Source organism: Lampris incognitus, chromosome 3 (genome assembly GCF_029633865.1).
Source record: "Lampris incognitus isolate fLamInc1 chromosome 3, fLamInc1.hap2, whole genome shotgun sequence".
Classification (NCBI taxonomy): domain Eukaryota; kingdom Metazoa; phylum Chordata; class Actinopteri; order Lampriformes; family Lampridae; genus Lampris; species Lampris incognitus.
This window is the reverse complement of record NC_079213.1, coordinates 103,352,087-103,372,523: the sequence shown is the minus strand read 5'-3', so window position 1 is coordinate 103,372,523 and position 20,437 is coordinate 103,352,087. Positions and strand designations below refer to the sequence as shown.

Genomic DNA, 20,437 nt, shown 5'->3' with positions numbered 1-20,437 from the left:
CCGTGCAGATAGGTTGGTGTAGTCTGGACATACAAATCTGATCCGATCACTTGCAAGTAACAGTGTGGACAGCCTGTCTTAAAGATCTGATCTGAGAAACAAATCTCATTTGCCTGCAGTCTGAACAAGGCCTCACACACCAACTCACCCACACGGAGTGAGAGACAGTAACTGACAATCTCGTAAAAGGATGGACCAATGCAAACACAGAGTAAATGACTCATATTCGCCTGTGGGGGCGCACACACACACACACACACACACACACACACACACACACACACACACACAGACCTGAACTTCAAAAGAAATGAGAGAACAGATTCACACCGTCCACTATGATTATAGTATCATTATAACGACTTCCAAGGTAAAATGTAAAACACGGAGCCAGACAGACAGATACACAGACAGACACGCACATGCATATACATGCATGGATGGATAGATATGAGAAATTCCTTTCCACTGACCCACACACTGTTGTGTGTGTATACAGCCACATGATAAAGCCCACATCACACACAAAGCGACAGCATAGAGTCCCATTTGCAATCAAAACAGATACACTCACATAATAAGACCCCCCCCCCAAAAAAAAATCAGAATATGCACCAAAGCAACAACACAGAACACTTTTGCACCTGGGGGTCCTTTTACTGTGGTCAGAAGGGAAAGATGTAAAGAAAAAGAAAATCGGTCTGTGACGTGCACAGTGACGTGCACATATGCATGTGTAAAGAGATGTGCCAGGTCTTCAGCAGTCAGTGTGATGCGTCTGGAGGGAGGAATTCAAATCACATCCCTCCCTGCCGCGACCGCCGCTCTCAGCAGTGGGAGGAAATGCAGTTCGGACGGTGGTGATTACTTCCTTCAAGGTGAGGGCAGGAGTTTTGTTTTTGAGTCATTATTTCAAATCCAAGTTCAAGTTTTTATTGTTCACCGCGTATATTTCCGAGTGCACAGGCCCAAAATGTGAAAAACACAACGGACACCAACACGACATTTTCAAGCTGAAAATAAACAAGGAGAATCTAATCTGCAGAACTTCAGACCTATTCACCAAATAACATCAGGGAATGAAGAGGTTCAGCTTTAGAGTTCAACTCCACCAAAGGACTTTTAAAACCAAATTTCTCTAAAAATCAATGGTAGTTTTAGGGATAAATACTGTAACGATCATGAATAAGTAGACTCGCTAGCCGCTTGGCTAACGGGTCGGACCTCTTTAGTCAACTTGTTAGCGCAGTCGCTTTTGGTGCGGGTGACCCGGGTTTGCATCCAGAGGTGGAAAAACCCGGTCCAGAAAGTAAAAACCCTAACTGTGTCTTTACTCCACCCATGTACTAAACCATCAGATTGCACTGACTTGTTTCCCAAATCAGCTGATTTAATACATGGATGGAGTAAAGACATGGTTAGAGTTTTTACTTTCTGGACCGGGTTTTTACACCTCTGTTCGCGTCCCAGCTGTGGCGGTTCCCGGCTGCCCCCCTGAATTCGCTACATTGGTGTCAGAAGTGGGACGATGAGATTGTGAGGCCATCAGAAGTGCGCGCACCCAGAAGCGTGAGGGAGCTGGTATGCTGAAGCGCAGGGACGCGATTCCCGAAGGAGGGGGGTAGTGTAACCATCATGAATGTCTAGACTCGCTAGCTGGTTGGCTAACGGGTCGGACCCTTTAGTTGACCGGTTAAAGCAATCGCCTGATCTGGGTTCGCGTCCCGGCTGCGGTGGTTCCCAGTTGCCCCCCTGAACTCGCGACAATATTATGAGTGTGATTGATCAGTCCGGCGATAGTTGAGTTGAATCCCAAAAAAAGTTTGTAAAATCCCTAACAAGTTTAAGTCAATAAGTACCCCCCCCCCCCACTTCCAACAAATGCAGTTGAAGAGCCTGTGAGAATTGGTCCAATGGAGCTTCCAGTACTAGTGATACAGGGAAGCCCCTATTCTACTCATATATTACTCAGGAATAATCACTCCTCATAGTTCAATTACTTTTATTTTACTGGTAACACAGTTATTTCTGTGTAATCAATGGCCTGCTGACCATATTAAAGATAACAGGACATTCATTATTCACCTTACAGTCAGAAAAAATGTTTTTCCGGTTTTTTTAACCCCCCCCCCCCCCGATTGTATCAGGCCAATTACCCCACTCTTCCATGCAATCCCAATCACTGCTCCACCCCCTCTGCCGATCCGGGGACGGCTGCAGACTACCACATGCCAAACCACAAACTTAAAAGGGAAATTTTGATGGTTTTCATCTTTATTGCCGTTAACTGGACCTCAGTAATGTTCACTACAAGACAGCACCATAGGATAACAGGAGGATAAAAGTGTCAACTGGGCATCCAGATGGCATGGCGGTCTATTCTGTTGCCTACCATCACAGGGATCGCCGGTTCAAATCCCCATGTTACCTCTGGCTTGGTCGGGCATCCCTACAGACACAATTGGCCGTGTCTGTGGGTGGGAAGCCAGATGTGGGTATGTGCCCTGGTCGCTGCACTAGCGCCTCCTCTGGTCGGTCGGGGCGCTTGTTCGGGGGAGAGGGGGAACTGGGGGGAATAGCATGATCCTCCCACACGCGATGCCCCCCTGGTGAAACTCCTCACTGTCAGGTGAAAAGAAGCAGCTGGCGATGCCACATGTATCAGAGGAGGCATGTGGTAGTCTACAGCCCTCCCCGGATCGGCAGAGGGGGTGGAGCAGCGACCGGGACGGCTCGGAATTGGGGAGAAAAAGTGGGAAAAATCCACAAAAAAAAAAAAAAAGTCAAGTAAATGCCAGGATAGTGTTAATGTAAAATGTGTGTGTGTGTGTGTGTGTCTGTACACGTCTGCTTGTCCCAGAGCTATGTTCTCATGCATGCGACAGGGCCTGTCTTACCAGGCTCCTCCATGTGGGCTATGATCCAGTTGAAGGCCATCTCGGGGCCCATGTTGCCGGTGTAGTAGACTGCCTTCCGACAGGCCTCCAGCGGGAAGCCCATCTCTGCCAGCTGCATTACTGACGCCTCGTCTATTTCCGGAGCTGGGGATATGAGAAAACCAGCGAGGATAACTAAAACATACACCGGCTGAATCAGCGCCATATGAAAACAACCAAACAGATTCTGAGAGTCCTCTCTGCAGGCCTTGTTAAGTAAAGGGACCAGAGGAAACGCCTTAGGGGGAAGTTTCCTCATCACGGGATGATTTATTAAGGAAAGAAATGAGGCCGTCTCATGAAAACGAGTGCTCTGGAAAATAAGGTTGGGAATAAAACCTGGTGTCTCAGCACTTATAGAGGGAACCCGCAGCACCTGCTGACATAGTACACATGGTCATATTTCAACACTACAACATTTGTCTTTACTACATGACGCCTGAAATAACTTTTTCCGGCCTTGTAAATTTGGATAGATGGGTTGGGAATTTATAGACTTCGATATCGGGTGAGAGGTGGAATACTCACAGTCGATGGAGCTCATGGAGTTATCTGGAAAAGGAGCAGAGAGAAAGACCAGCATGAGGAAGGATTTCAGGTACCAGAGCAGAACTGAGACCAGACCACACCATCAAAACTTCAAAAACCTCATTTACACGAGCCAAAACGAACAAAGAACATATGAACAAAAGTGAAACATGTTCATCTGTGCAAATAATGTTAATAAATAATAAATAAATAATAATAAAATATAATAAATAAACAAGGACAGTAACAAGTTTTCAATTGCACAGCAAAGCAAACTCATGATGTGTTTACAGCATTGACTTACTTCTGCATCAGTGAGAAAATCTTTCATTTTAAACTGATGGGAAACAATGCGTTTTGGGGCGACCTATGATTCGTAATCGATGAGCGAGAAGGGCGACTGAGACGTGATTAATCACTGCTCATGCTCACCGACGGGCGATGGGTGGGCGCTTAACGTGCGACTGATGAAACTTGTCATACCATTTTCACAGAAACAGGAACGCTCGGCCCCTTTGTACTCCTTTCATTACACTGCTCTCACATTTTACAAATTCTGAGTTAGACCAACAGCAGACGGGTCCTAACAACAGTAACTAAAATCTAAATGTGAGACTTGTATTCCACAGCCAACCCTGACCAAAAAAAAAAAAAATTAACAGTGATTTTTCAAACACTCATTCACGTTCGGTAGGATTTTCATAGTTAAAGGAAGTTTTATCTTTTTTTTTCCATTTCTGCTTTTATTGACAGTGACAGACAGGAAAGATGAGGAGAGAGAGAGAGAGAGAGAGAGAGAGAGAGAGAGAGAGAGAGAGAGAGAGAGAGAGAGAGAGAGGGGATGACACGCAACAAAGGTCAGCGGCTGGACCCGAACCGGCAACCATATGACCATGTGACCATGTGGCCATGTGGCCATGTGACCATGTGATCATGTTACATGCGCTCCAACCCTTCGAGGCGCCCCAGAGGCGGTTTATCTTAACATTAAATACTCATGTACCCTGTCTGTTCAACATGTCTGTGGGGAAAACTGCCCACATTTATGTATAACCGTACATATACTAGGGTTGTTGTACTCGAGTATGGACTTGGTCTCAAACAGTGTAGACTTGTGATAATGTTTTTAAGACCGGTCGAGTACAAGACTATATCTTTAAATTAATATCGGACTTCCCCTGAGGAGATCAATAAAGTGCAATTCAATCCAATCTGATTATTGTAAACTGATGTCTCTGAAGCAAAGCGGTTAGGATAATGGATGGATGGATGTCTCTGAAACATTGTAATATTGGAATCTAAAACATTCCGTCCTTGGTGAAAAATAAGAAAGCCTAAATAAATATGACAGTGTAGTGAAATTGGGACTTTTCCTACGATGGTGGACAACTACAGTTATGGTCATGGTGTTTAATTGGACTCTCACTGTTCTGATGTCAGACTTCACATGTGTTTTGGACCCATTGGTTTTGAGTTGCTCTCACCACCTTAAAGACGAGTGGTCATGACAAGATGGCTCATGTAAACCTCGTACAGCAGTTGTGTTCATATCTCGATTTGAGTTTCTAGCACTTCTAGCCACTGCACAATGCAATATCCCAACAACGAATGAAATTTATCTCATCTTATGTTAGTCTAAACCCACTCTAAGAAGTGACTATCCTAAAGTACCTAAACAATGCTGCCAACGAGTTGAAGAACAGGCTCTTTAATGTGAGAGGTGCGGTACGCCGTCTCAATGCTAAAAAAAAAAAGCCACTTAATTTTTGTCATTGTACCTTACAACGAATTGTATTCTTACAATGAAATTTGTTCTCTCCATTTAACCCATCCTACTGTTTAGGAGCAGTGTGCAGCTGAAGCACCCGTGCACCAACTCCAGCTCTTCTTTCCATTGCCTTGCTCAGGGGCACAGACAGGAGTAATAACCTAACATGCATGTCTTTTGATGTTAATTTAGTGTGTCGGGGGGCAGCACGCAGAAGTTCAGTGTTGAAATATTAAAAGAGTACACGCAGACATACATCCACCGACTTCCTCTTTTGTCCACTAAAATCAAAATGGTTTCCTGTCCTGATGACAGCCAAGCTACGCCCCATAAATATGAACTCCGAAGCTCTGAGAGGACCCGTCATCTCTCTGTGTGTTGTATGGCACTGTAATGGCTGCCAGAAGATGTTGTCTTTTCTGGATCCTTCTCAGAGCCCCTTTTTCAGTGGCCCAGTGCAGGGTGGGTGGGTTGGGGTGGTAATGGGGGTTGAGACTACAGAACACTAAGTGTTCTTTGCCTGCTAAAATATTGAGGAGTATTCTGACAACATGATGTGCCTAAACTCCTCAAAAACAAAAAACACAAAAAACACAAAAAAAATAAAACGGAGCAGCTAAACTGGATAGGGCTCTCAGTCGCCCTGAAGAAGAGGATGGGTGAAGAAAAGAGACAGAAGACAAACCGAGGAAGTTAAACACCTTATGCTGATGAGCACCAAATGGCAATCACCACAGCTGATTTTAGGAAGCCGTTGCAGAGGTGCCTTAAGATGGCTGCTATAGAAGCTGGTTCTAAAAAGATGCCGGTTGTGTGGAAATCAATGGATAAAAAAACCCCAACTTTTCCCTGGAAATACAAAGCCAACAGCTGATTTCTCAAAACCTAATTTCACTTCTAATGCGTGTTTAGGCAGAGATTTTGAAAATAATTGTTCTATTAAGAGGGTAGAAAGACTTGAAGATAGGTATGTTTGGGGTGGGCTGCTTTGATTCACAGGTCTCTCTCTGGAGTGATTGACAGGGTGCTCAAGTGTCTGATGCAGATCCCAACTCAGTTCCAACTCATTGCCCACATTTAAATGTTCCAGCTCTGAAATTCGCCAAGATGGCAGCGAACATAAATGTTGACTCATCACTTTTTAAAGTGATTTTAAGTTTTAAGAAGTGATTTAAAAGAAGGCAGTGAGTTTGCTAGCCTAATTTCCTCAGGTAGGGAGTTCCAGAGCTATGGGGCTCTTACAGAAAACGCCCGGTCACCTTTACTAATGAGGCTGGCTGAGGGAACAGTTAAAAGGGACCTGCCTGAGGAGCACAGGCAGCGACCAGGTCCATGGGGTGTGAGCAAATCAGTGATATCTGTAGAAGCGAAGCCATGTAGGGCTTTAAAAGTAATTAGTAAAAGTTTAAAATCAATCCTATACCTAACAGGTAACCAATGAAGCATTGCAAGAATGGGAGTGATGTGTTTATGTCTCTTGGAATTTGTTAACAGTCTGGCAGCTGAGTTTTGGATGAGCTGGAGGCAGGAGATGGACTTTTGACAGCCCTGAATACAGGGAGTTACAATAATCCAGACGTGATGAGATGAATGCATGGATGACTTTTTCAAGGTCCGTTTGAGATGGAAATATTGAACTTTTGCGATGTTCCTAATTTGGAGAAAGCGAGACTGTACTACCTTGGTGATTGTGTGTTAAAACAGAGCTTGGAGTCAAAAAAGACACCCAAATTGCAGGCAGAGTGTTTAATAATGGAGGACAGGTTCCCTAGACCCTTTTCCAGCTCGCCAGTTAGGTTAGGGGGGCCAAGAACTCAGATTTGGACTCACTGAGCCGGAGGAGATTTTGTGATATCCAGCACTTAATATCAGAGAGACAAAGCCATAACACAAGAAAGATCGTGTGTGTCATTACCAGAAAGCAGGACATAAAGCTGGGTGTCGTCCGCATAAAAGGGGAAAATTAATATTATGATGACAGATGATCTGACCCAGGGGGAGCATGTAAATGAAAAATAATAATGGACCAAGAATTGACCCATGGGGGACACCACATGTGAGGGGGGCAGGGGATGAGAATTCTCCCCTTATATATAATGGGAGAGAATATATATATATAAATAAAACAGAAAAAGTTCTGTCAGATAGGTACGATTGGAACCAGGCCATGATGAAATGAAATGAAATTATGAATATTTCTCCCTCTAAACTTGGGTGTCCAGATGAACTGATTCCATTTTTCTGGGTTTCGACACTGGGATTACTGAGCATGCATCAAGACACATTTACTCATCCTCACATGATTTACTACTGACAACAACAGCATTAGAGAACAAACTACATAGAAATGTATCATCACTACCAGTCTTCATCCAAACCAGGCTTATTAGCATCACTTACTATTGCGGGTTTATTTCCCTTGCCTGTGAATCTGTACTACACAGGGCTCTCACCTGATCATTGGAAACCATTAAGTTCAGCCAGACGTTGGAAGTCAAACATTTTTCTATCATCAACTGAGCTCGCCTGACCTGAGAAAATCTATTCAGTGATCTCTCACTGTGAAAACTCATTCAAGGATCTGGCAAAGGATCAGATGTTAGATGGGATTTGTTCAATCGTTTGACTATGTCAAAGATAAGTCTGACACTCTTAAATAGGCTACTGATTACAGCTACTGTGAGAGAACACACATTTGCATTAGTTTACATGAAAGTCTATGCCGGTAGTACTAAATCTCAGCCAGAGAGACTGACACAAGCTTGACAGGCAAATAATTCTGCAAAAACAAACCAATAGATGAGGTTTGGTGTTGTTGAACCAGATTTTAAAAGAAAACATAATTGGAGGAAGTTCTACAAATTCAGATCTTAGGAAACTATGTCCAATTAATAGATTAACAGTGTGGGGCCCTAGGGTGACCACACTTGAAGCGCCCCCCTCCTCTCACTTCACACATAAAAAAGTGAAAATTACTATGGGCATTAAGACCATAAAGTTGCATGAACTTATAACAAAAGTACAGGCTCAACACACATAATTCAGAAAAATGTAAGACCCAACCAAAAAAACCTTGCACCATAGATAGACATGGGCATACAAATGCCATACTAGCCCTTACACTGATGCTCAAATCTGAATGCAACTCACATCCCAATGCAACACGTCATGCTAAATATCATTATTTCCATCATAAATGGCATAACTGGTATGAGTTCTACATGCAAAACCATTATAGAGGATGTCTAAAAAAAATCATCATACCCATATACCAAATCAGGCAAGCTTAATAACGACTGACATAAACAACCATTCCAACAGCTGAATGACCACAGTGCCAAGTGAAGTGATGTGAAGGTACAGGGAATAGCACTGAGACAATGTAACACAATCTTGGAAAGTGAGCGGATGCCTGAGGAGTGGAGAAGAAGCATACTGGTACCGATTTTCAAGAATAAGGGTGATGTGCACAGCTGTAGTAACTACAGAGGTATAAAGTTGATCAGCCACAGTATGAAGATATGGGAAATAGAAGCTAGGTTAAGAGGAGAGGTGATGATTAGCGGGCAGCAGTATGGTTTCATACCATGAAAGAGTACTACAGATGCGACGCTTGCTTTAAGAATGTTGATTGAGAAGGTCAGAAGGAGTTACATAGTGTGTTTGTGGATTTAGAGAAAGCATATGACGGTGCCGAGAGAGGACGTGTGGTATTGTATGAGGAAGTCAGGAGTTGCAGAGAAGTATGTAGGGGGGTGCAGGACTTGTATGAGGGAAGTGTGACAATGGTGAGGTGTGCGGTTGGAATGACAGATGGGTTCAAGGTGGAGGTGGGATTACATCAAGGATTGGCTCTGAGCCCTTTCTTGTTTGCAATGGTAATGGACAGATTTACGGATGAGATCAGGCAGGAGTCTCTGTGGACTATGATGTTGGCGGATGACATTGTGATCTGTAGTGAGAATAGGGAGCAGGTTGAAGAGAGCCTGGAAAGGTGGAGGTATGCACTGGTGAGAAGAGGAATGAAAGTCAGTAGGAGCAAGACGGAATACGTATGCATGAATGAGAGGGAGGATAGCGGAATGGTGAGGATGAAAGTAGAGTTGATGAAGGTGGATGAGTTTAAATACTTGGGGTCAACTGCTCAAAGTAACAGGGATTGCAGAAGAGAGGTGAAGAAGAGAGTGCAGGCAGGGTGGAGTGGATGGAGAAGAGTGTCAGGAGTGATTTGTGACAGAAGGGTACCAGCAAAAGTTAAAGGGAAGGTTTACAAGATGGTAGTGAGACCAGCTATGCTATATGGTTTGGAGACAGTGGCACTGACGAAAAGACAGGAGGTGGCGCTGGAGGTGGCAAAAACGAAGACACTAAGATTTTCACTTGGAGAGACGAAGGAGGACAGGATTATATTATATTAGAAGGACAGCTCAGGTTGGATGGTTTGGAGACAAAGCAAGAGAGGTGAGATTGAGATGGTTTGGACATGTGTGGAGGAGAGAGGCTGGGTATATTGGGAGAAGGATGCTAGAGCTGCCAGGGAAGAGGAAAAGCGGAAGGCCAAAGAGGAGGTTTATGGATGTGGTGAGGGAGGACATGCAGGTGGCTGGCATGACAGAGGAAGATGCAGAGGACAGAAAGAAATGGAAATGGAAGATCCGCTGTGGCGACCCCTAACGGGAGCGGCCCAAAGTAGTAGTAGTAGTACTTTTTTTGAATTAGTTGAAATTATGGGGGGGTTGTTGTTCTGTTGTTTTAAGAAACAAAAATTAAAGGAATTAAAACTGAGTAGTTATTTCATTTTCATTTTAAAATCCACAAACGAAAGGCCATTTTTCATTTTCCTGGTCAGAAATGGCAGATACAACATTTATAAAGGATTTGATTTTCCTTCTCGCCTCTATTAAACAGAAAAATACTTATTTTACCTATTCCACACAGGGGGGTGGATTGGTAAAATGGTCTCTGAACATATTTTCTATCAGCAATAAAGTGCACTACTTTTATTCTCGAACTAAAATGGCAGGATTCTCTAGAGGTCTGTAAATCTGGTAACCGAGCGAACAGCGCCACTCTGCCATTAGAACCCACATTGTGGTGGGAGTAGGGATTACACCCGAACGGCCACTGCACTGGTTACTGAAATAAACAGCGCCTCTCTCTCTCCTCACCGCCCTCCACGCCTCCGTGGTGCTGAAAGATGCACAGAAAATATGACAAATATCTTAAAATATATTTTAAATATCTTAAAAGTCTAGTCGTTGTCTTAATCATTTGGTGCCCCCACTGGGCACTCGCCCGGTGACACATATAATAATAATAAATAAAACTTATATAGCGCTTTTCAAATACTCAAAAGTTGCTTTACAATAAATGGGGTGAAACAAGACGACAAATATCCATAACACAGACATACAGGGGTGGATGGGAAAGGGGGCTACGAGAGGGAGAAGCAGCAGCCACACACGACGTCAGCAGTACTCTCCGACTTGGACAGATACAAAAGGGAAAGAAAAACAAACACCATAAATCACATAAATCACAGGTGAAGTCTGAAGAGGTGAGTCCCGACCAGTGACCTGAATGTGGGCAGACCGCAGCAATGTCCGATACGCTTGGAGAGGGAGTTGGGGAGGAAGTTGAGGGAGGGAGCAGGACGAGTGCTCGGTCCACAGCCTGCCCCAGACCAGGGGTGGACGAGAGGATGGGGGGGCACGAGAAGGCAATGGAGAAAAGGTGTGTCTTAAGACGGGATTGGAAGAGTGGGAGGGATTCTGAGTCTCTAATGATTTGGGGGAGTGAGTTCCAGAGCCTGGGAGCTGCCCTGGAGAAGGCTCGGTCACCAAAGCCGCGGAGGTTGGACCTGGGGGTAGAGAGAAGGGAGGCTGAGGTGGATCTGAGGGACCGAGAGGGTTGGTGGGGGGAGAGGAGGTCGGTGAGGTATGGGGGAGCCAGTTTGTGAAGGGCTTTTTATATGAATAATCCTGTCCAGCAAATAGTGCTGAGAAGGAAAAAAAGCAGCAGGCTAAAAAATACATGGAAAAATAGCTTCTTTGCAATTTACATCATAAGAGAAGTTTAAAGATTAAGTAAGGCTCAAAGAGAAACGACAAGTATTAATTTCTGTGTGAGCTTTACTTCATCCTTAAACTTCACTTAGTATACCACATATTGCAAAGCAGCTCCCTTTTTTCCCCATTTGGACGAACTCAGACCCCCCCCCCCATACGGAAATGACAACGAGGAGGTTCCAGACTATTAGCTTATTGAAAGATGACGCAACAGGGAGGAGAGATTTTGGCGCAAAAGAAAGTGAATGAAAAAGAGAAGACTTATTTTTCTGCACACTCACTAAGAGCTTCTTTAACCTAGACTGACTGAAAGTGCGGCGAACTGTGTGCATCTGAGGCTGAAGCTTGACTGAAACAGTGTTGGGGAAAAGTATCATTTTGAAAAGTGTATCTGCACAAAACAAACACATGTAAGCGATTCTGCCATCAAGTTGAATAAAGTCCAAGCCACTATTTCCCTTAATGAGTATGTGATTGTCTCAGCATCTTTTCAGAGTTGCTGATGAGGACAGAGATGGACTCAGGAAACGTGTTTTGTGGATGCAAATGAATGAATAAATAAAATGAAGATGGTCCATCCTTGGTCTTGAAGGGGTTAAGGGATGAGATAGGAGATCTGTACTATATACCTCTGGTGTCTTCGGGGAGTACAATAGGAGGTGAGAGGTCTGGCAGCTCCTCCTCGCTCGCCTGGAGTCCTGTGGCCCGGAGCCGGTTTAGATCCAGGAAGTCTGGAACATCGATGGCCAAATCTGAAAGACCAACATGGACAACTTTTGTTAACTTTTAATTTTTAGATAGATAGATAGATAGATAGATAGATAGATAGATAGATAGATAGATAGATAGATAGATAGATAGATAGATAGATAGATAGATAGATAGATAGATAGATAGATAGATAGATAGATAGATAGATAGAAGTAGAAAAGGAGAAAAAAGGAGAAAAGGACTAGCATTCAAGCACTGATGCGCCATAGATTTTGTCTGAGAAGACTTTAAATCTGATGCCCGAACCATCTCAACTGGCTCCTTTCGATGCGAAGAAGCAGCAGCTCTACCCCAAGCTCCCTCCGGATGTCCAAGCTCCTCACCCTATCTCTAAGGCTGAGTCCAGACACCCTACGGAGGAAACTCATTTCAGCCGCTTGTATCCGCAATCTCACCCTTTTGGTCACTATCCAAAGCTCATGACCATAGGTGAGGATGCCTCCTGGGCATCTTCCTTTGGAGGTTTACCGGGCACGGCCAACTGGGAGGAGACCCTGGGGTAGACCCAGAACACGCTGGAGGGACTACATGTCCAACCTGGCCTGGGAACGCCTTGGGATCCCCCAAGAGGAACTGGAGGGCGTTGCTGGGGAGAGGGACGTCTGGAGTACCCTACTTAGCTTGCTGCAACCGCGACCCGACCCCAGAAAAGCGGCTGAAGATGAGATGAGACTTTATTGTCTTTGCCTCTATTAGTCTTGCAAGACCAGCATATGGGAATCTATATGCACCTTGCTGTTGCAAAGGCAGTCTTGCGTAGTTGATATTCCTTAATGACAGATGACATATGCATCTGGACCGTGCACGACTCACAGACAACACACAGCCATTTAGAGTTAGTGAATGTGTGTTGACTAAAATCACCTAATTAACATGGTGACATAAAAGGCTGTTCAACACTACAGCAGCAGCAGTCTTGTGAAATATTTCCCGAGAAGGAAATCTAGAATGAAGGAATGTTTGAATGCAGGAGTTGTTGGTCAGCAAAAACTTAAGGTGAATTTCTAGGTTGCCGTTTTTTTTCTCTCCATCAACACAAGTATGTGCAACCTAAGATGCTGCAGTATCCTCTTTTCAAGTTCTCGAGTCCTATAAATAGTTAAAATTCTGCAGTGCTTTGGAGGGATGTGAAGTGTGTGTGTGTGTGTGTGTGTGTGTGTGTGTGTGTGTGTGTGTGTGTGTGTGTGTGTGCGGTCTTTGGGAGGGGGGAATGAGGGTTCAAAAAAGGCACAGGTAAAGTTTTACTTGTGGAAAATAAAAACTATCTTTAGTCTGTGAGATCACCTTCATGTGCATTAATTTGAGCTGTGTGAGTCACGGTGTCATATCGCCCCCTGCTGGGCATTTACAACTACAGCAATACTACCCCCCCCCCTTTCTCCCCAATGGCGAAACAAGCATGTTAGCCCCATTTACACCCCCCACCCTTTTCTCCCCAATTGTACTTTTGCCAATTACCTCACTCTTCCGAGCCACACCGGTCTCTGCTCCACCCCCTCTGCTGATCCAGGGAGGGCTGCAGACTACCACATGCCTCCTCCGATATATGTGGAGTCGCCTTTTCACCTGACAGTGAGGACTTTTGCCAGGGTGACGTAGAGCATGTGAGGATCACGCTATTCCCCCCAGTCCCCCCCCGACCAGAGGAGGCAGTAGTGCAGCGACCAGGACACATACCCACATCCGGCTTCCCACCTGCAGACACAGCCAATTGTGTCTGTAGGGACACCCGACCAAGCCGGAGGTAACACAGGGATTCGAACTAGCGATCCCTGTGTTGGTAGGCAACAGAACAGACCGCTACACTACCTAGACCTACAGCAATACTATTAATCCTGAGGACCACCTGCTAACAAGCTCTGTTAGTATGAAAAGGCCAATAACACGATTCACAACAGAGAAAGAACCACATCGGTATACTGAAATGATAAAATCAGGGTCCGCGGTGGCGTAGCGGTCTAAGCGTCGGCTTGGTGTCGATGCAGTTGCCCACTGGGGACTGGGGTTCGCGCCCCGGTCTCGTCAGATCCGACTATGGCCGGACTCGATGAAGCAGCAATCATTGGCAACGCTGTCTTCGGGAGGGGGGCGGAGTCGGCTTGTGTTCGTCATGTGAATGCGTCTCTGTGTGTGTCGGAAAAACAGTGGTTCGGCTTGGATTCGCCTTGTCACGAAAGTGGGGAGGCGCTTTCCTTCGAGACTGCCGGCCGGAGAGATGCAGTTGGCGAACGCATGCAGTACGAGGGTGGGTGTTTGAATTAAAATAGGGATCAAAAGGCCACTAAATTGGGAGAAAAAAAAAAAAGGGGAAAATCAGAAATAAAAAAATTAAAAAAAAAAAAAAGATAAAATCAAGTACTGTGATTCAGAGTCTGATTAGCTTTCTACCAAAAGACACCCGCAGCGTGGGGCCCGGCTGTTGTGTTGCTGTGGCTTAAAAAAAAAACCCTCCTCAATCACTTACCCAGTTTCTTGGGGACCCAGTCAACCCCAAACGTGAATTTCTTGACCTGCATGATCAAATATTCTGGGAAGGAGGCAAAACGGGAAGTCCTGAGAAGAAAACAACAGAGTTTAACCTTTAACTTCCAGGAAAAAGACAAAAAGGATCCTAAAGAATCTTAATAAACGTGGCCGTCTTGGAAATGTACAGAGAATACAACATGAGTAAAACTAACTGGAATACTTTATTACTTTAAACTCAAAAACTCCTTGGTAATGAATTTAAATGCCTGAGGTGCTGTGAAGGCATCCTAATATAGACTATATCACATTTACAACTGACGCACACGCTTTTTTAACGTTCTGTCTGTTTTAATTCAATCAATTTCATTTTGATTCATGTCGTTCTATTTTTTATCTTGTTGTATTTTTTTACTGTTTTATTGAGGTTAAAATTTTCAGCATTATTTTTATTTATTTATTCTCTCATTCTCTTCATTTATCATTTCCTTCTTTTTAGCTGTGCACTTTTATTTAATGTAAAACACAATGCATTGCATTTTAATGTAGAGAAATGCTTAATAAATATGGTAAGTAAGGTTTTATTCATTGATGCATACGTGACAGTTATAGTTTTATAGTTAAGACTATTTATTGTACATAAAGAAATACATGACAGAACAGTAAAGGAAAAAAACAAGTGCACAGTAAAAATGACTGGATCAAGACAGAATCACAATTAAAACACTACTTAAGGAGCAGCACAATACACAGATAACATTGACGTAACAATTAAACAGGACACAGTGGGTTGAGTATCGAATCTTAACTTACTTGACTCCGGCGGACTTGGCCTGCAGCGCTGAGCTCCAGAAGTCAGGGACGTTCTCCGGCTCGGTGAAGGCCTGCAGGCAGGCGGTGAATGGGATGCGGGCCCTCACCGGCTCGGGAGGGGGCCGCAAGTTCTCCTCTGCGTCCCTTCGCTTGGCCTCGTATGCCAGCAGTTCCTCTGGTGGACCGAAGTTTAAAACAAACACACAAACACACACAAATTACAATGTGTGCTATGACAAGAGCTTATGATCACAATACTCCATAACATTAGAACGACCAAGGCCGTCATTTTGACGGTTTGGGATTTTCTAAACTTAATAACTTTGTGTGTGTGTGGAGAATACAGAGCTGCCGCTCCATGAATGCTCCTAAAATTGCATATATTTGCATTAAAACGAGTTTTAGATCAACTGCACAAAAAAGTTATGAGCTACCTAAAATGACCATGAGCAGTCAAAATGACTGCGCCGTTCGTAATTTGCGCGTGATCGTGCGCGTCATGTCACTATCTATGACGCGTTTTGGTCGCGTCATTTCCTTCGCGAAGTTCATTGCGCTGTCCTAGAAACACACTAGCGTTCTCCAGTGCAGAGAAATGGTCTAAACTTGATTTTTGATTATTTCTAACTGTTATATATTGTAACTTCTTCCTTTACCTTAGTTATTTTTATTAGGTTTATCGGAATCAAACAGGACACCTGTTTTGAAATCCAACTCTTGTACTGATTTCCTATCCATGTTAGATCAGAATACAAGGTGCTTCTGCATACTTATAAAATCCTAAATGGGCTTGCTCCATCCTACCTGTCTGATCTCCTTAAACCTTACATGCCATCTCGAGCACTTCGTTCTCAAAATACAGGGCTCCTGTGTGTACCCAAAGTTAAAAAGAAGTCAGCTGGTGGCAGGGCTTTTTCCTATCGGGCTCCATTTTTGTGGAATAAACTGCCTGCTGCCATCAGACAATCGGAGTCTGTTGAGTCCTTTAAATCCAAACTTAAAACTCATCTTTTTGCCTTAGTTTACAACTAGTTGCCTTTAAGTTGAGTGCTTCACAACCTGTACTGGATGGCGGGTTGGTTTGCTGTCTCAATGAATTTACCAACCAATCTTCTGCCGACGAGATTATCGAGTATAGATTATGACGAATTGATGACTTAATTGATTATGGCTAATGACTATTACAAACTGTTCTCTTCTCTAACAAGTCTTTTCTCTCTCTCTGAATGATGTCTTCTCCTTTCTCTTTCTCTGTGTTTGAATGGTGTCATGTGAGTCTCTCTTGCATGCATGTGCGGTCGGTTCTCCTCCTCGGTCTCCATGGTGATGGTGGCCGCCATTTGGATGCTGCCTGCCCTTCCACTTCTCACCTAAGTTTTTCTTAGTACATGATGATGCTGGTCGCGTGGCTTGGGTCCTGGACTGCTCCGTTGGCACGTGGACACTGCTTGGCATCCTGTGCATCATGTTCTTCATAAATTTTATGTCCATTACAATTCTGTTATCCTCTTTCAATGTTGTATTATGTAAATTGCGTGAACACAACATCCATTGCACTCTGTCCGTCTTGGGAGAGAGATCCCTCCTCTGTTGCTCTCCCTGAGGTTTCTACCTATTTTTTCTCCCTGTTAAAGGGGTTTTTTAGGGAGTTTTTCCTTATCCGATGAGAGGGTCTAAGGACAGGATGTTGCGTTGCTGTTAAGCCCACTGAGGCGAATTTGTAATTTGTGATATTGGGCTATACAAATAAAATTGATTTGATTTGATTTATGTCTCAACTGCGGATGTGTTACATAAAATGTCTACCCCTAGTTACCTATCTCTATCAGAGTTCATTTTAAAGGTACAGTACACCATTCAGTACATGACAATACTAAGTGCATAACGCCATCTGGATTTAATACCCATCACTCTGCATTCCACAAGACCTGCAGTACACTATATGATGTTAAAGCAAAATTTGTTTAGGTAGCCGTTTTGCGTGGAATGGAAATGCATCGCCATATCTTCAGTGCATACTGAGTGTATTTATACCTTTTACGTGTTTTTATCTGACTACAATGTGACAATGTGATCAACCAGGACGCTTCTTCATACCTAGAAATAGACAACCGACACCTCCAAGCATTCACGGTGGTCAAGCTAACGTCTCAGGGAGCCTCCAATGACCTCTGAACTGAAAACATGCCGGTTCTGTAGAAAACCGGGCTGGTGCTATCTGTACTGCCCCCTGGTGGCAGCTGTGGCTTCCTACGCTGCCCGGCGTTCTCTCACCTCTGTTGGTGGCGGCCTCGATGGGGGCGGGCAGCTGGATGAGGTAGTCCACCCGCTGCGTGTAGCGAACTCGCCGCGTCTGGCAGCACTGCACGCGCTCCTCCACCAGGAAGCGGAAGACGTCACTCGGGTTCTCCGAGCCCGCGCTGTTCCTCTTTACAGATAGATAAGAAGGATTAGTTATTTGTTTCTCAAACCACCCTTATTGGCATTAATATTATTTATACTAACCCTCTGTTATCGCTATGAAACAGTTGAACCATCTTCACTGCTATGAAAACATTGTTATTGGTATAAAGACGATGATCGACAGGACACCTGGTCGTTTAGTCAGCCATCTTTAATCTGCCACGCCCCCAGTACGGTGGCCCAACAACCTCAAACCACGTCATTACAAATGCGACTGGTATTAAACTTATGTTATTGGTATTAAAACATGTCGACGCCATTAAAGTAATATTACTGGTAAGAAACCAAAGTTATTGCTATTAAAGCAATTTATTGATATCAAACTAATGTTAGCTACCGGTATTAAACCAATGTTATTGGTATGAAATTGATGTAATTGGTGTTAAACTAGTGTTATTGATATTAATCTAATATTATTGGCACTAAACTGATTTTATTGGTGTCAAACCAGTGTCATCAGTATTAAACTAATGTTATTCACATCAAAACTATTATATTGCTATTAAACCAGTGTTGGTATTAAACTCATGTTCGTGGTATCAAACCAGTGCTACTGGTATTAAATTAATGTTATTGGTGTTAAACCAGTGTTACTGGTAGTTAACCAACACCGCTGCTATTAAACCAACACTAAATGTCATCTGAGACTTATCTGTTGGAGGACATGTGTTGTTGCTTTGGCAGGTGTAACCTATGTATTTATATAGACATGACAGTGTTAACATGTCATCTGACCACCATTCTTCACCAGGTTTAGACACATTTATTGCTCAAAGACCGATTTGCGCTTAACCGCTATTTGACCCAGTTATCTCAAAACAGTTCTGTGTCGTCGTGTCAGTCATCTAAAGTTTAAGAGTTTAATTAAGAGCATTACAGCCTCTCAGAGCCGTGTCCATGGGCTGACGCGGGGGTCATTGGGTTCCAGACTGTGTTTATTTGGAGACTATGATGGGGGGGGGGGGTCTGGGTGAGGCCCCAGGTCGTCTATTCTGAGAAAGCACAGTAATACACAAGTTATAATTAATTACAAGTTATAATTTCACTCTTGCCCAAGTGAAGTTTGAAGCGTCTTGCCTGGTCTGAGGCAAAAGTTGCTGATGCAGTGACTCGACTCGATTTGGGGGTCTGACTATCTGCGTCTCCCAGCTCAGCTCCTACTGTAAATCACATACAGCTGGAGATGCCTGCCAGTAGTACACTCGACTTACAGGGAGGAAAATAATGATCCAGGGCCTTATTCAGACGAACCAGCTCACACGGCAGTGTGACAATGAGAGTTTAGTTTGGAAATACAAAGTATAAGATGCAGTCATCCTTGTACCACACTTGAGAATCAGCGTTTGCACCACAGAACAATTTAGACAGCAAATTAACGTACTAATCCGTGTCCAGACCCAGTGTACTAACTGGTAGTACTATTATGGATTATATCAACCTACGGCATCATAAATCTAGTAAACCATCACTTTAAATAATTTATTTTCAGTTTTTCAGTTTTATATTCAAGACACACGCAAATAAGATAAAACAAAACAAAGCAAAAATTAACAGACAAAAAACAAAAACACCAAAAAACAAAAAACAAAAAAGGGGGGGAAAGGAGCTGCCAGACATATATAGGTATATAATATAACTTGGTTCACAACAGTTTTCAAGAAATTACACAGGTATTACAAGACAACAGATAAAAGACAAAGAATAGCGGGTTGCATCACTAAAGACTTTTTTTTTTTTGAGATAGTCAATGAATGGACTCCATATGCTCAAGAATCTATGGGTGTTTTAGATTTATGGAAGCGTATTCTCTCCATCTGTATGATTATGATCATTTCATTGAGCTATTTCTGAAAGCAAGCGGCTGTCGGTGATTTCCACTCTGTTGGGATCATTTTTTTGGCAGCTACCATGCCAACCATCAATGCCGATTGTTCCATAGGGGTACAGCTTAAAGCAGACTCTGAGCATCCAAAGAGTGCCAGTTCTGGATCAGGAGGAATGCCCCTTTCACAGACTCTGGAGAACCACTGCAATATTTCATATCAAATTTATGTAAATGAGGACAGAGCCAGAAAAGATGCGCGAGAGAACCTTCTTCAACTTTGCATCAATCACACAATAGAGAAACGGATGGGTAAATTTTGTGTAGTTTGGTCTTTGAATAGTGGAGTCTATGGGCGACTTTGAACTGGATCAGTTTATATCTGACATTGATCGAACAAGTTTGGATTCTAGTCAAACCTTCATTCCAAATGTCGTCAGACACTTCAAGATTCAGCTCAGTGGACCAGGCTTCCTTCAGATGGTTAGTAGATACAGAGGTGGTAAACAGACACACAAAGCGAGATATCAGATGTTTGGAGTCCGGAGGAAGCTGCAGGAGGTCATGGAATGGGCAATTCTCTGGCCTGTTTTCAAAATTTGGAATTTTGTCTTTGACATAATGCCCAATTTAGAGATAACGAAAGAAGTGGGAGTTAGGGATGTTAAATTTTGTTTTCAACTGATTAAATTAGCGAACCATCACTTGATGTGGGCATATCAGTGGGGTTCACAAATATTCCTTCAATAAAGCTACTGAAGGAGTATTCATATGATGCATTAGCATAATTATTCACCATTTCCCC

General features: G+C 43.5%; 1 protein-coding gene across 1 annotated transcript in view; it reads right to left on the bottom strand.

The window, feature by feature from the left end:
- The window catches only part of usp13 (ubiquitin specific peptidase 13), a 68,576-nt gene that overhangs the window by 16,551 nt on the left and 31,588 nt on the right, over window positions 1-20,437 (bottom strand). Inside the window, exons 12-17 of the mRNA XM_056277126.1 lie at window positions 17,622-17,775; window positions 15,348-15,522; window positions 14,536-14,624; window positions 11,930-12,052; window positions 3,465-3,488; window positions 2,898-3,041 (exon numbers count right to left, since the gene is read on the bottom strand). Coding sequence (XP_056133101.1) covers window positions 2,898-3,041; window positions 3,465-3,488; window positions 11,930-12,052; window positions 14,536-14,624; window positions 15,348-15,522; window positions 17,622-17,775 — 709 coding nt within the window. The remainder of the gene's footprint in view (window positions 1-2,897; window positions 3,042-3,464; window positions 3,489-11,929; window positions 12,053-14,535; window positions 14,625-15,347; window positions 15,523-17,621; window positions 17,776-20,437) is intronic.